The sequence below is a fragment of the Littorina saxatilis genome, linkage group LG8, assembly GCF_037325665.1.
Source record: "Littorina saxatilis isolate snail1 linkage group LG8, US_GU_Lsax_2.0, whole genome shotgun sequence".
Classification (NCBI taxonomy): Eukaryota; Metazoa; Mollusca; class Gastropoda; order Littorinimorpha; family Littorinidae; genus Littorina; species Littorina saxatilis.
The window spans coordinates 12,507,441-12,523,540 of NC_090252.1; the positions used below are offsets into that span (position 1 = coordinate 12,507,441).

General features: G+C 41.5%; 1 protein-coding gene and 1 long non-coding RNA gene across 2 annotated transcripts in view; one reads left to right on the forward strand and one right to left on the reverse strand.

The window, feature by feature from the left end:
• Positions 1-3,038, reverse strand: part of LOC138974006 (nucleolar and coiled-body phosphoprotein 1-like) — a 79,668-nt gene extending 76,630 nt beyond the window's left edge. The window contains exon 1 of the mRNA XM_070346693.1: positions 2,918-3,038. Coding sequence (XP_070202794.1) covers positions 2,918-2,984 — 67 coding nt within the window. The 5' untranslated portion in view covers positions 2,985-3,038. The remainder of the gene's footprint in view (positions 1-2,917) is intronic.
• Positions 3,039-4,881: 1,843 nt separating this feature from the next.
• LOC138972807 (uncharacterized) lies at positions 4,882-12,328 on the forward strand. The gene is made up of 6 exons (XR_011457761.1): positions 4,882-5,850; positions 6,141-6,182; positions 6,710-6,793; positions 7,605-7,726; positions 8,819-8,865; positions 9,728-12,328. It is a non-coding gene; the product is annotated as an uncharacterized lncRNA (long non-coding RNA).
• Positions 12,329-16,100: the final 3,772 nt, after the last annotated feature.

The window sequence follows — 16,100 nt, forward strand, 5'->3', positions numbered from 1 at the left end:
ACTTGGTTCGAAGGAATAAGTACGGAATTTAATGTTTTTATGTGGTCAAGTTATACCTCGTAAGGTTTAGGTGTGACTGACACAATTTTGTGGGGAAAAAACTATGGTTAATCAGTGTAGTTAGCGCTGATCATAACTCCAGGTATTCGTTCCAAAAACAGTGGCTAGATCAGCGGAATCTGGGTCATCCTGCAAGTGTGGAAATATCGTGGTGTACGGTCATTAGTTTGTGCGATCTCAAAATAGTCATTTAAAAACAAACTAGTTGACATGTAATGAAACTATTTACTGAAATCAAGAAGTATCTTAGTTCTAGCCGTGCATATTGGGCACCCCCTGTCGAATGCACACTGGACCGTGCGTATACGCCGTCGCAATCAAGGCAAGTAACTCAGTGAGTGAAAACATTAGCAAGAACCGCAACTTGAACACACTCGTAACACCATTGGCAATCTAGTGGCTGCTCCGCCTGGCGTCTGGCATTATGGGGTTAGTGCTAGGACTGGTTGGTCCGGTGTCAGAATAATGTGACTGGGTGCTCAAGACATGAAGCCTGTGCTGCGACTTCTGTCTTGTGTGTGGCACACGTTATATGTCAAAGCAGCACCGCCCTGATATGGCCCTTCCTGATCGGCTTGGCGTTAAGCAAACAAAAAACAAAACAAAATTGACATGGCGGAAAAATGTTGTGTGTTGGGCTCATAATCTGAAATGAATGACGGGGTAAACTGTGGGATATCAGTTCACGAAAGCTTTCTTTCTTTCTTTATTTGGTGTTTAACGTCGTTTTCAACCATTCAAGGTTATATCGCGACGGGGAAAGGGGGGAGATGGGATAGGGGAAAGGGGGGAGATGGGATAGAGCCACTTGTCCCAGCGAAGCTGGAGGTATCCCACGAACGCACTATACTGTAATCGACTTGAGAAATGTTCACACCGATAATACATGATAAAGAAGGATTCGTTGTGCCCGGCTACGGGCTACAGTTGGAGATGGAAGTTCACCAAAAATTGGGACCATACTAACAAAAATACGGTGGGTAAAATAGGCGCCCCCATTTTTTTAGCAAACGCCACCCAAGGCCGCTTTGGACGGGTAGAAATTCCGTAGTTTTCAAGTCTATGGATAAAGCTCGCGTAAGAAGAATACGTCACGGTCGAAAGTCTTTGACGTCAATTAATGCATCATGACGTCATGCCTCCCTGTTGTCTTTCTCTCTCGCGCGGTGTGTGTGTTTGTGTTCATTTTGTGCACATGTGTTAGTGTTACTGTTTGTGTGTGTGTGTGTGTGTGTGTGGGTGTGTATTTGTGTGTGTGGGTGTGTGGGTGCGCACGCGTGCATGAGTTTGTACTCGTGTGTGTGTGAGTGTGTGTGTGGTGTGTGTGTGTGTGTGTGTGTGTGTATTTGTGAGTGTGTGTGTGTGTTTGCGCACGCGTGCATGAGTCTGTACTCGTGTGTGTGTGTGTGTGAGTGTGTGTGTGGTGTGTGTGTGTGTGTGTGTGTGTGTGTGTGTGCATAAGTGTATGTGTTTGCGTGTATGTGTGTTTGTTTGTAAAGGTACGCATGTCCGTCTGTCCATATGTGCGTATGGGTGTGTGTTTTGTGTGTATGAAGTTTTTGTGAGAGAGTGAGTGAGTGCGTGTGAGTGAGTGTGTGTGTGTGCGTGTGTGACTTGGAGTGTGTGTGTGTGTGTGTGCGTGCGTGGGTGTGTGTGTGTGTGTGTGTGTGCGCGCATGAGTATGTACTCGTGTGTGTGTGTGTGTGTGTGTGTGTGTGTGTGTGTGTGTGTGTGTAAGAAAGAGAGAGAGAGAGAGGGGGAGAGAGAGTGTGTGGATGTGTGTGCATGAGTTTGTGTGTATGTTTGTGTGTGTATGAGTGTGTATATGTGTTTGTTTGTAAAGGTGTGTGTGTCCGTCTGTCTATGTGCGTATTTGTTTGTTTGTTTGCTTAACGCCCAGCCGACCACGAAGGGCCATAGCAGGGCGGTGCTGCTTTGACATAATAACGTGCGCCACACACAAGACAGAAGTCTCACCCAGTCACATTATTCTGACACCGGACCAACCAGTCCTAGCACTAACCCCATAATGCCAGACGCCAGGCGGAGCAGCCACTAGATTGCCAATTTTAAAGTCTTAGGTATGACCCGGCCGGGGTTCGAACCCACGACCTCCCGATCACGGGGCGGACGCCTTACCACTCGGCCAACCGTGCCGGTCTATGTGCGTATGAGTGTGTGTTTTGTGTGTATGAGATTCGTGTGAGTCAATGTGTGTGTGTGGGTGTGGGTGTGGGTGTGGGTGTGTGCACTGTGGGTGTGTGTGCGTGCCGCCGTGCATGCGCGCGTATGTGCTTGTGTGTATGTGGGTGTGTGTCTCTTTGTATAAGAGAGAGAGAGATCGAGAGAGAGAGAGTGGGTGGGTGGGTGTATGTACGTGTGGGTGTGTGTATGTGCGTGTGCGTAAGTGCATGTGTGTGTGTATGTGTGTTTGTTTGTAAAGGTGTGTATGTCCGTCTGTCTATATGTGCGTATGGGGGTGTGTTTTGTATGTATAAAGTGTGTGTGAGAGAGTGAGTACGTGTGCACGTGTGTAACTTGGGGTGTGTGTGTGTGTGTGTTTGCGCGTGCGTGTGTGTGTGTTCGTGTGTGTGTGTGTGTTTGAGAGAGAGAGAGAGAGAGAGAGAGAGAGAGAGAGAGAGAGAGAGAGGTTTGTCTTTCGCTGGGGTATGCAGTGCCTTGGCGTTGCACATCTAAGAACAGAATCCGTTAGTCGCCTCTTACGACATGCTGGACAGCATCGGGTATATTCTTTCTTGTCCCAACCAATATGGGACTCCCCCTACCTAACCCGCGGGGTGTAGTTCACGAAAGCTCTCACCAAGCAAAACAGAAACGACTTGCAGAATGCACTTACCCGTACAGGGTTGTGGCAAGAAATGCAGCACACCGAACAATACCAACACGAAATTGTTGCCCTTCATTTCATCTTTCTGCTGGAACTTATGTTGAGAAACGTCATCATGACGTCACGGTCGTTTGTTCTGGTTTATGTCTGTCTCGGACACACTAACGCATCAGAAGCATATTAGTCTCATCCAGCCCCGAATGACTTTCCGACCTTGACATTGTAGTTAGGGTCATGTGGGCGTCGGCATTATTGTCCAATCAGAAATAATCAATGACCATCTCCGAAGTGTGTTCCGGTCCGGAACGCAAAACACAAAGTTTGCGCGGAAAAAGAGAAGGTGGTTTGAGAACTAAAGGGCATTTTGATCGGCTCGCAATACAGCATCGTTCAAATGTGGGAGGACGACCCATCTGACAAATAGCCAGTGGTTACCAACATGAGAAACTGGGGATATGAATCGTAATCCGTATGTAAGTTTGAAGTGGCCCTGACGCTGTTTGTACGTCAATCCGAAGAGAACAATTAAGTAGAAGTGCAACGCCAAGGCACTGCATACCCCAGCGAAAGACAAACCTCTCTCTCTCTCTCTCTCTCTCTCTCTCTCTCTCTCTCTCTCTCTCTCTCTCTCTCTCTCTCTCTCTCTCTCTCTCTCTCTCTCTCTCTCTCTTATACAGACACACACCCACACAAATACACACGCACACACACACACACACACACATACACACACACACACATGTACATACGCATGCATGTACGCACGCACACACCCACAGACACACACAGACACACACACACACATTGACTCACACAAATCTCATACACACAAAACACACACTCATACGCACATACACGGTTGGCCTAGTGGTAAGGCGTCCGCCCCATGATCGGGAGGTCGTGGGTTAGAACCCAGGCCGGGTCATACCTAAGACTAAAATTGGCAATCTAGTGGCTGCTCCGCCTGCCGTCTGGCATTATGGGGTTAGTGCATGCTAGGACTGGTTGGTCCGGTGTCAGAATAATGTGACTGGGTGAGACATGAAGCCTGTGCTGCGACTTCTGCCTTGTGTGTGGCGCACGTTATATCTCAAAGCAGCACCGCCCTGATAATTATGGCCCTTCGTGGTCGGCTGGGCGTTAAACAAACAAACAAACAAATACGCACATAGACAGACGGACACACACACCTTTACAAACAAACCCATATACACACTCATACACACACAAACATACACTCAAACTCTTGCACACACACATTCACACACACACACACACACTCTTTCTCCCTCTCTCTCAGTCTTTCTTACACACACATACACACACACACACACACACACACACACACACACACACACACACACACGAGTACAGACTCATGCACACACACACACACACACACACACACACACACACACACACACTAACACTTACACATGTGCACAACACATACACACACACACACACGCACACACACACACACACCGCGCGAGAGAAAACGACTGCAGGAAGGCATGACGTCATGATGCATTAATTGACGTCAAAGATTTTTGACCGTGACGTAATCTTCTTACGCGAGCTTTATCCATCTATAGTCTTGAACAACCACACACACCAAGTCTTGGAAACTACAGAATTTCTACCCGTCCAAAGCGGCCTTGGGTGGCGTTTGCTCAAAAAATGGGGGCGCCTATTGCACCCACCGTATTTTTGTTAGTATGGTCCCAATTTTTGGTGAACTTCCATCTTCAACTGTAGCCCGTAGCCGGACACAAAGAATCCTTCTTTATCATGTATTATCGGTATGAAAATGCGTTCGTGGGGATACCTCCAGCTTCGCTGGGATTAGCTATCGTACACGGCACAAGGTGACATTGCGGCAAGTTCCACTACCAGTGTGCCGACTCTTGCACATGCAATCTGTCAGAAAATAACCCACTTCTGCTTTAATTGAAAAGCAGGAAATGTTAACAGCTATTGTGTTTTCAGCGTAGCAATAGGGTCCGATATTTAGACGAGACAAGTATTCACGACTTTTTTCCGTGACCTTTCGGATTAGTGGGGGCTGCCATTTTGATTTTGATGCGCTTCCTTTTCCGGTTTACGTATTTTCCGGTTTAACATAGCATTTGCGTGTTTTTGTCAGAAGAGTGATATTTGGTTATGAAGGAAGTCAAGTCCGCCATTACCTGCAACCTCAGTTGAGTGTTTACTTTGAACTTAAACTTGAACCGTAACAGTGTGTAGCCAGTTCGCAAGACCTGTTCATCTTCCTACCAGTTCCAACTGTTGTTATCAATGGGTCGCGCAGCTGGAGGAAGTGTTTATTTCCATTCGGAGCCCAACTTCAGTTCAAACCCAGTCAAGAACTGGCCTTGACATTCGTTTGGAACTTAGTTCAACGAGTATTTTCTCGAACGTAACTTTTGACCCAGCTGTCAGGTTGGCATCATGAATTAGACGTACACCGGCAGTTATAAATCATGTTGTGCAAAAGACTGTAAAGAAGTAGAAAATTGTGGAAAATCGGGAATGCTTTCTCAGTTTGTGCACCCTGGCAACATTCATCAGGAAAAAAACTGCATATGCCTTCCTCTGCAAAACAAAGGTCGCGCGAAGAATGCTGAACGGGCAGCGACGACTAGCTGTTCTTCTTCAAAGTAATAAACTACCCCCCAAACCCTGCAGGTTTGTGCAATTTACTTTGTGGACATGAAGCCAGCAGAGGACTCAGGAATGCCCACTTAATTCCTTGATCTTCCGTCACAAGAACTAAAAGAACATTCAATGTTCGTTAAATCTGTGGATCAAGTGACTCACGAAGCGGAGGAAAAGAAAATCACCGGCAGATCTGTACAAGATGTTGAATTCTGCCAGGGAAACGAAGCCGCTGTCACGGCAGAGAAGTCTCCGCCTACGAAAGTCGGTAGATCTAGAGCAAGGTAAACATACGTTTTTCAACGCTTGTTCACAAACACACACACACACACACGTACACAAACACGCTCACACCATCACACACACACTTATGAAAGAGATGGAATAGCTGATCGAGTGATGACAATGTTGATTGATAAGTATTTTTTGGTGCGGTGAACTTGAGGCAATATTGTTCTATCAATCCATCGATATATTTTACACTTTCACCCCAGAAATGAAGCATGTGTACACATATTGAACAAAAGAACCATTTTAAGCTTCCATTGGTATTGTTTCCTCTTTTTTTTTGCAGACATGTTGGCAGGAAGTGAGTGTTTCACCCCACTCTTGCAAGGTAGGTTGATCACTGATGACAAGTTCTGATTGTTTTTCCTTTTTAATATTAAACGGATGACAATCCGTACTCTGCAGATGGATCTAACCGAGATGGATCTAACCGATACACGGAAGCAACATTGGGAACACACTGTTATTCAGTCTGTGAATAGTTCATGTGTGAGGGGTATTACTGCAAGTACGTTCACTAATGTAGAGAAATAATTTTGGACTCAAACTTCAAGTTAAATTGTTTCTGCTGTCAGAGCCATCTTTCTGAAGGAACAATATTTTACATGCCACTGGATTGTTGTATATTCCTTATTTTGCAATGACAGGCTCAGCTTTCATTTGATTGTAATGTGTTTCTTATTTGAAGCTTTGTATCATAAAAGCTCTGTAGAAGTGTTGCACTTGTTATGCAGACTGCATTAGGCATGGTAGCTATTGCACCTCCCCCCCCCCCCCCCCCCCTATTTATCTAACACACCCACCCACACACATACACATGGTGCTGACAAAGGATTTTTTTCCATTCTCCTTCAGGCCATCGCTTAATTTCTTGCAGACTGAGGAGCAGAGGACGTTTGAGCCGCTCCTAAACATGGGGCACACAATGCAAGCCACAAGGTAAATAAGGTATCAGTTTATAAACAAATGTTTTCACTTTGATTTTTATCGCATCATTTTTTCATTAAACTCTGTAAATTGTGGCAATTACACATTATGCCAATAACATTATTATGAAGAATGAAGATTTTCAACTTATCATTGAAGAAATGAAATCAAGCATTTTTGTTCATTCTGTATTTGATTATTATTTTCCAGTCTTTGGGTTGGCATAGTGGGTGAAATAAGGGTGAGGAGTGTCGGTTGGTGTTATTTTTTCGGTCTTGGTGATGTAATATTTTTCCCACGGTATTCATGGTTATTTTTGACTTTAGTGCAGATTCCAGAACAGCCTCTTAAACTGAAAAGCTACAAGGTCAACACTATAAACAGGTTACTGGTGTCTCAGGCATTGATGTTTTTAAAAAGATTTGCACAGCAATTTATGTGTTTGTAAACAGATAATGAAAATAAAGCATAACAACTTTTATATTTTGTAAGTGGAATTAAATGTTTTCATTTTTTATTTTGAAGTGTTTTTGTATTCAGGTTTTATTGGATGGGTGGGGGGTGGTTTTCGTGGTTCTGATTTTTTATGATGTAAGGATTTTTTTCCTTAATTAGTTATTTAATTAGTTTATGAAGGGGGGGGCCAAGGGGGGGGGGGGATTTAAAGTGTATTTCTGGCTTTCGGAGAGGTGCTAAATCTGTTAAAATGGAAATGAAATAAAACAATTGGTGGTGAGGGTTATTACAAAAAAAGTAAGGATTATTTCTCATACCTTTTGATTTTTTACCCAAAAATTATGTTATTTACAATATCATTTGACAGTCCGACACTGAAGACTGCAGACTTCATGGCAGCCACTGACCTGACGATATGACAGCCATGAATTGAATATCGAACGCAGAAGAAGAAAAAGAAGAAGACAGTCTAACAGGAAAATAATTCTGGTATGCTCATAATTTCTATGCCAGTTTGAAAAAAGTCATGAATTGAAGTTTACCCAGGTTAGACATTAGCATGTCGTAATTGTGACAATGAATGTATCCGTAAACGCACCAAGAGACTTACTTTGAAAAATTGAAGTCATGCATCGTCAATATGACTACAATCACAAACTGAATAAGGGGAAATCATGTCAATTTGGTGGTTTGGATCATCAGCTGTTGCTCATTCGCTATAATGGTCTACTTGACAAAGCCCGTCTTCATGTGCTTCTTTGTTTCTTTATACCTAGTGTAGACAACCTGTAGGCGTTTGCAGACTGTTTATTGTATTGCTGTTGTTTGTTTGTGAGTAAAACTATGGTGTGACCTCAATTGTTTGAAATTTGTTGTGTATGTTCTACTTTGTGTAAGGTGTTTCTCCATGCCCCCAGAAGAACCGACATTATATTAAAACCTTCATACCCTGAAAATACTTGCATACTAGATGTTGTTTCTTATTGTAATGATTGGGGACAGGCAAGCTCTTAAATTGTGCAAGCCTTCAGAAAACTGTCAAGTCTGATTTGCTAGAACAAGCGATATTAACACGTTATTAAGATACATATTTAAGGAGGAGGAGGATAAGATTTTATATAGTCCATGAGTGTAACCTCACAGAAATTCGGGCTGCTTTCTCCCTGGGGAAAGCGAGCTGCCATACAGTATACGGCGCTACCCATTTTTTTTTTTCCTGCATGCGTGTATTCATGTTTCTAAGCCCTGAGACTTAATGCCGTGTGAGATGGAATTGTTTACACTTTATTCCAAGTCACACGGGTATTTGGTGGACATTTTTATCTATGCCTATACAATTTTGCCAGGAAAGACCCTTTTGTCAATCGTGGGATCTTTAACGTGCACACCCCAATGTAGTGTACACGAAGGGACCTCGGTTTTTCGTCTCATCCGAAAGACTAGCACTTGAACCCACCACCTAGGTTAGGAAAGGGGGGAGAAAATTGCGGCCTGACCCAGGCCTGAACACGCAACCTCTCGCTTCCGAGCACAAGTGCGTTACCACTCGGCCACCCAGTCCATTTGATTAAATATGTGCAGGAACTACTTCAGCAGATTCATATGGCCAGTCTCACAATGCAAAGAAGGTGAGTAAATTGAATTATGTCTCTCCCACCTGTTCTGTGTTGTGTCAGCCGTGATTGCCTGATGAGAATTTGAAACCATGTTGCTATGGTTGGGTTCATGTTAGTTAGCAACATGTTTTCACATAGAAAATCGTGGGCACCTGAACAAATATCTGCACATTACAATGAAGTCTTACTTTGTAATCTGATGGTTTAATAACAACCCCCCACCCCCCACCCCCTACCCCCACCCCCTACCCCCACCCCCCACCCCCCACCCCCCACCCCCCCACCCCAAGAAGAAGCTCACATAACTACCAACTACACAATTTCATTACAGAATCAAACAATGGGAAGAATCAGGATTCAGCAGTGCTAGGTCGTTGGGGGGGATAGCTATCACTAGGCACTCAGCAATGAATAGTTGAGGTTTTCACTGACATTAACAAAATCCGGTAACCTACGGACAGTAAATTTCACAGGGAAGGGAACAAGAACGTCAAAAATGGAAAAGTATGTTTTTTCTTTCAAACCATTGATAGAGCTCTGAAGCTTCACACAAGTTTTGCAGAGAGAGCAATCGGCCTCTTCATTTTTGGCACTAAAACATGCGCACACACAAAAAGAAAGTTTTTAAAAAGTGGCGCCGATGTATTCTCACACTCAGAGCCTTAGAATATTGCAGTTTGTATGTTACAAAATTGAGGCATGATTTTACTCCATGCAATTACCTGACCAAATCTGCGACAGTCGGGCAAACTTCTTACAAGTCGGATTGGGCCTTCAATCAAATACTCAGAAACCAGCAGCTACTTTAAGTAATACTAGTTTTGTTGTTATTTTTTACAGCTTGTACTGAATGTGTTTTCTTTTATCTTCTCAGAATCGAGTCAGCCAGAGAAAGACCATTGAGAGGGAGAGCGCACAGTAAAGCATATATGGCATGCACTTCGGTGGACCAGTGCCATCATCTTCATAACAAGAGATGCAGATCATATTTTCTTATGTTTAAAGTATAGCTGTTAGCAAAAGTATTTGACGATTCTTGGGTACGACTTTCGTGTTTTATCCTATTAGCTTGTGTACAGCCCCAAAATCTGTTTTATTTTGATTTATCATTTATAGTTTGAATTTTTTTTTTATGGAATTAGTCCAAATGTTAATACATCTAAGGTTGCAATATTGTTTTCTTGTATATACCCTTAAAACTACCTCTTCGTGTAAACAAAATTTAATTGTAAAAAGAAGTGTTTGTTCAAGGGAGATAATTTGAAGCGAATTTTTTTTTAAATCAGTAAAACTGCGTAGTGACATCCTCAATTAAATAAAAAGAATAAGGAATAAAGGTATACATACAGGTTGTACCCATTTTCTTGATTGCACTGCTTTTAAATAGAAAGCTTTTTTTCTCAGAATTATTTTACAAAAATAATTCAAGGGAGGCAATTGATATGATAAAAAGGAAGAATTTTTTTTTCTTAGAATACTGTACACATTTAGTAAAGTATAATTTACAAGACAAAACACAGGGTTTTTTGGGTTTTTTTACTTGACAAGAGAACCACGAGATTTGTGCAGATTATTTAAAATTTTCTGTACAGTATATTTTACAAAGACAGATCCATACAATATATATAATTTTGTAATAGATGTTTTCAATTTGTAGGTATGTTTTTTTTTAAATCAACAGTTCGGATAGCCACAACAAGTGTGTATGTCTTGTGATTTGAGAGCTTTAGCACTGGATGCTTAGAATCCTCTTGATCATTTACTTCAGTAGGTAAAGCCACCTTCTCCAAAATCTTCTCTCCTATTCTGTGCTTACTACAGTGGGTTTGACAAGAGAACCACGAGATTTGTTTTTGTACATATGTTGCTTTTATTCTGTACACTTTAATGATTTAATTCTATGTGCACATTTTTTTTTAACTGTGTTTTTGGTTTTGTTTTCCTGTATTCAAAGTGTGTATGGAAACCACAACCTGTCACAGCAGTATTATTAATCTGGATCTCCCTGCTAATTAGAACGTAATTAACAGAACGTGTGCATGTAGCTAAAGAACTTAAAAAGAATTTCTGCTACTTCACTCAAAATACGTCCATCCTCAGTGGCTCACACTCATATTTTCTTAAAATAATATTTCTTCATACAAACATGTTTGCGAATTATTCAATTTTGCGTAAAATATTCAATTACGATTTCTTTGTGTGTTGCAAAATTATGTAATAAAATTATGCAAGATCAAATTCAAAACAGCAATAAAGCTGCTGACGGCAGAATACCTCTGTTGACTTCTCTATCTGTTGGGTCAAACTATGCCACAGGCATGTTTCTTCTAGTAACTCAATATTACGTGATACAGTCTCAAAGACAGAACAGCGCAATAACCTTTTTTTGTGTAGATTCGATTGACTTTTTCCTGAAATAAAATATTCATGAAGCGGGTTCTGACTGAGTTAATATATTTCTGGAAAGCTGAACAACGCAATGCGTCTGTGACTGGTGAAGAAGCAGAGCTGGAGCTTTTTGTATTGTTTGTCGTTGGTTTTATTACACACGCACTCACATACGGTCAACAAAATGTTGCATGTTCCTGCTTGACAAACAAATGCCTGCATACATGTGTGCGCGTTCGAACGTACGAACATTCATACCTGTGCAAACAATCTGCCACTTCAAGTTCAACACCCAAACCCCACACATTCCTCCAAAAGGAGTCTGAAATATAATACTGGCATTTGTGGTATTGAACGAGGACCTCAACTTCCATTGTCTAGTGCATGTGGGTCTCATGTTGTACGTGTGAAACCACTTACTTAAAAAAGAAAAAATCGTGTAAGCTTAACAAAAAAACCGAACAATCATATTCTTAAACAAACTGGTTAGAATAACAGATTTAGGAGAATGCAATGCAAGGAACATCTTTATCTAATTCGGTCGATGCTTAGATCTAGAAAAGCACCCACTTATTCCAGTATAATAGAGAAAAAAATCCAATTGAAAAAGTTCCAGATCTAGACAAGGCAGCAATTTTAGCTAGCAAAATCGAACTTGCCCTGCAGTCATGCAAGGTCGAATCACTTTCCCTGCCTAGTGGGGGTTTGGCGGGTAGAGGGCCGGTGCTGGCACACTCGGAGTGAAACGACATGTCACCTACTTCGATCTATAGCTTCTCCGGATTTACGTGTACAAACAGCGTCCGGTTTTACCGCTTCGATTCTAAACCCTAGTTTCTCATGTTGGTAACAAACTGGCTATTTGTTTATCAGATGTGTCGTTGTTCCACATTAAAGGATGCAATCATTTGGTTATCAAACCAGGTTGTGTTCTTTTTTTCATCACCTTTTTCGCGCAAACAGTTTTGCGCCATTTCTTTTGCGCAGACTGGGCGGGACAGGAAGCGGAAGCGCATCAAAATTTCTGATTGGACAATGATGCCGACGCCCACTTGACCCCCACTACAATGTCAAGGTCGGAAAGTCGTGAATAATGCCGACGAGTCGAAGACGAGTCGGATTATACTTGTTCGAGTCTAAATATCGGCACCCTATTGCTACGCTGAAAACACAATAGCGATTATATAGCTGTTCTAACCTTGATTTGTTGTTCCAAACTTACAAAATGACAGTTTTTGAGTCGATGCGTTGATCTCAGGTTTTGATAGCAGACGCCATTTTCTGATTCCAAAAACATATAAATATGTTATATTTGGATTAAAAACAAGCTCTGAAAATTACAAATATAAAAATTATTTTCAAAATTAAATATTCCAAATCAATTTAAAAACACTTTTATCTTATTCCTTGTCGGTTCCTGATTCCAAAAACATATAGATATGATATGTTTGGATTAAAAACACGCTCAGAAAGTTAAAACAAAGAGAGGTACAGAAAAGCGTGCTATCCTTCTCAGCGCAACTACTAAACCGCTCTTCTTGTCAATTTCACTGCCTTTGCCATGAGCATGAGCGGTGGACTGACGATGCTACGAGTATACGGTCTTGCTGAAACATTGCATTGCGTTCAGTTTCATTCTGTGAGTTCGACAGCTACTTGACTAAATGTTGTATTTTCGCCTTACGCGACTTGTTAATGAGTTTACGTAGACTACTACCCGCAACATAGATTTCAGAATCGCCATTGATTTTCCTGCAAGACTAACAACTACAGATCTAACTGAATCAGTTGAATCAGATATCTAGATTCTCCGGTCAAATCTTAGAATGCAGCTGGTTTTTATTTTTGTATTTCTTAGGTCAATGTGTGTGCCGTATGTGTGTAAAATGTGCGTGTTTGTCAGTGTGTATGTGTAAAATGTGCGTGCGTATGTCTGTGGATGTGTGTGTGTGTGTTTGCATGTGTGTGTGTGTACGTACGTACGTGCGTGCGCGCGCGCGTGCGTGTGTGTGTGTGCGTGTGTGTGCGTGTGTGTGTATGTGTGTGTGTATGTGTGTGTGTGTGTGCTTTTTGTGTGTGTGTGTGTGTGTGTGTTTAACGTTTGTGTGTGCGTGTGTGTCCGTGTGTGTGTGTGTGTGTGTGTGTGTGTGTGTGTGTGTGTGTATGTGTGTGTGTGTGTGCGTGTGTGTGCGTGCGTTTGTGTATTTTATTTTGTACGGTTATTTGAAGTTGAATGCGTGCCTATTCCCTGTCTCTCTGTGCGGTTGTATGAAGAACAGCGAAAAGAGTACAATGGTTTGAAGAATGTAAAGAGGAATCAAGAAAAGAAAGCATCCTTTGATGCTTTGCTTGATTCAATGCAAAATCCAAAAGACTTTTGGGCTGAAATTCGCAGGCATAGAACGAAGAGAAGGGTAATGAATTGTATTGAGAAGGAAGATTGGTTGAAGCATTTTGAAGGAGTATTTAATGAAGGAGTTGACATAAATGTAGAGGAGGATGTATGTGCTACCGCAGACGGTGTTTTTAATGACATTTTGGATGCAGAAATTACTGGAGCCGAAATACGAAAAGCGATTAAACATTTGAAAACAGGAAAAGCAGCAGGCCCAGACAGTATTTTGGCAGAAATGATAAAAACAGTTGAAAATGAGATGTTGCCATTTTTGAAAAAATATTTTAATTATTTGTTTTCTAAAGGACACTTCCCGCTTCAATGGACGAAGGCGACTATTATTCCTTTATATAAGAAAGGAGACAGAAATAATCCGGATAATTACCGAGGCATATCACTTCTGAGCATTTTGAGCAAAGTATTTACCCAAGTTATTAATAACAGACTGGTTCTGTGGTCGGAAGAAAACTCCGTTTTGAACGATGTACAAGCTTGTTTCAGAAAGGGACGTTCCACCACAGATCATATTTTCACTCTGCATGCCGCCATTGAGAAACATCTGTTAAAACGATCTAAGTTGTATGTTGGTTTTATAGATTTTAGAAAGGCTTACGATACTGTTAACCGCTCTGTGTTGTGGTCCGTGTTGATGAGATCGGGTGTCAGCGGAAGAATGTTAAGAATGATAAGATGTATGCCACTGTTGAAGCACGTGTCCTTTCCAGTGAGGGTTATACGGACTATTTCGAATGTCTACAAGGGCTGAAACAAGGTTGTGTTATGAGCCCAATGCTGTTTTCTTTGTTAATCAATGAGTTGGCGAACGAAATTATTGAAAAGGGCAAACATGGTGTGTCCCTCGGTCCTACGGAACTTGAACTTTTTTGAGTCACTTGAGAAAAAGTGACTCTATGTAATCGGTCAGTGTTAGTCTGTCCGGCCGGCCGGCCGTCCGTAGACACCACCTTAACGTTGGACTTTTCTCGGAAACTATCAAAGCGATCGGGCTCATATTTTGTTTAGTCGTGACCTCCAATGACCTCTACACTTTAACGATGGTTTCGTTGACCTTTGACCTTTTTCAAGGTCACAGGTCAGCGTCAAAGGAAAAATTAGACATTTTATATCTTTTACAAAGTTCATCGGATGTGATTGAAACTTTGTAGGATTATTCTTTACATCAAAGTATTTACATCTGTAGCCTTTTACGAACGTTATCAGAAAAACAAGGGAGATAACTAGCCTTTTCTGTTCGGCAACACACAACTTAACGTTGGGCTTTTCTCGGAAACTATAAAAGTGACCGGGCTCAAATTTTATGTGAACGTGACTCATTGTGTTGTGAATAGCAATTTCTTCCTGTCCATCTGATGCCTCATATAATATTCAGAACTGCGAAAGTGACTCGATCGAGCGTTTGCTCTTCTTGTTGTTATTGTTTGCTGACGATCTCACTTTGATAGCATCCACTGTTATTGGATTACAGAACAAGTTAAACGTTTTATGTACAGCAATGCAACGACTGTGTCTTAGAGTAAATCTGGATAAATCAAAAATAATAGTTTTCAGAAAAGGCGGATTTTTAAGTGCAAGAGAAAAATGGACTTTTGATGGGAATCAGTTGGAGGTTGTAAATTCGTATAAATATCTTGGCCTCACCTTTTCAACAAGACATAGTTATGGCGTCGCAATTGAAGACGCAGCAACAAGAGCAAAGCGAAGCACGATCGAAATTTTGAATACTTTAAAGAACATGGGTTGTAACGCATTTGATGTATTTTTTCAGTTATTTGATGCGCAAGTATTGCCAGTATTATCATATGGAGCCGAAATTTGGGGTTATCAGAAGTATGACCAATTGGAACGTGTTCATTTATTTGCATGTAAACGGTTTCTGCACGTAGTAGATAAAGCTCCCAATGATGTTGTGTATGGTGAATTGGGTAGGTATCCTATGTGGGTGACAGCAGTCACAAGGTTGATTAAATATTGGTTACGGTTATTGAGACAGCCAGACAATTTTTATTCAAAGAAGGCATACAAAATGATGTTGAACCTCCACGAAAAAGGTTGTATCACATGGGTAACGCATGTAAAGGCAGTTCTGTGTAAAAATGGATTTTACCAAGTTTGGATGTTTGGATGTGGAAACGAGAGGTTTTTTTTGTGCAGAATTGAAGGAGAGGCTCTGCAGTTCCTTCTGTCATGAGTGGCGTAATCATTTGGACTCGAGTGAGCGCCTATCACTGTATGGAAAATGTAAAGCCTGTTTTGAAAAAGAACGTTATGTGGACATTTTATGGAAAGATGTATACAGAAATGTCATCGCTCAATTTAGAATGGGCGTTTCACAGATAAATATCCACAGATATCGCTTCCAAAATTCAACAGAAAACAAGTGTTGCCCCTTTTGTGAAGATGAATTAGAGACCGAAATCCATTTCTTTTTTAATGCCACACATAT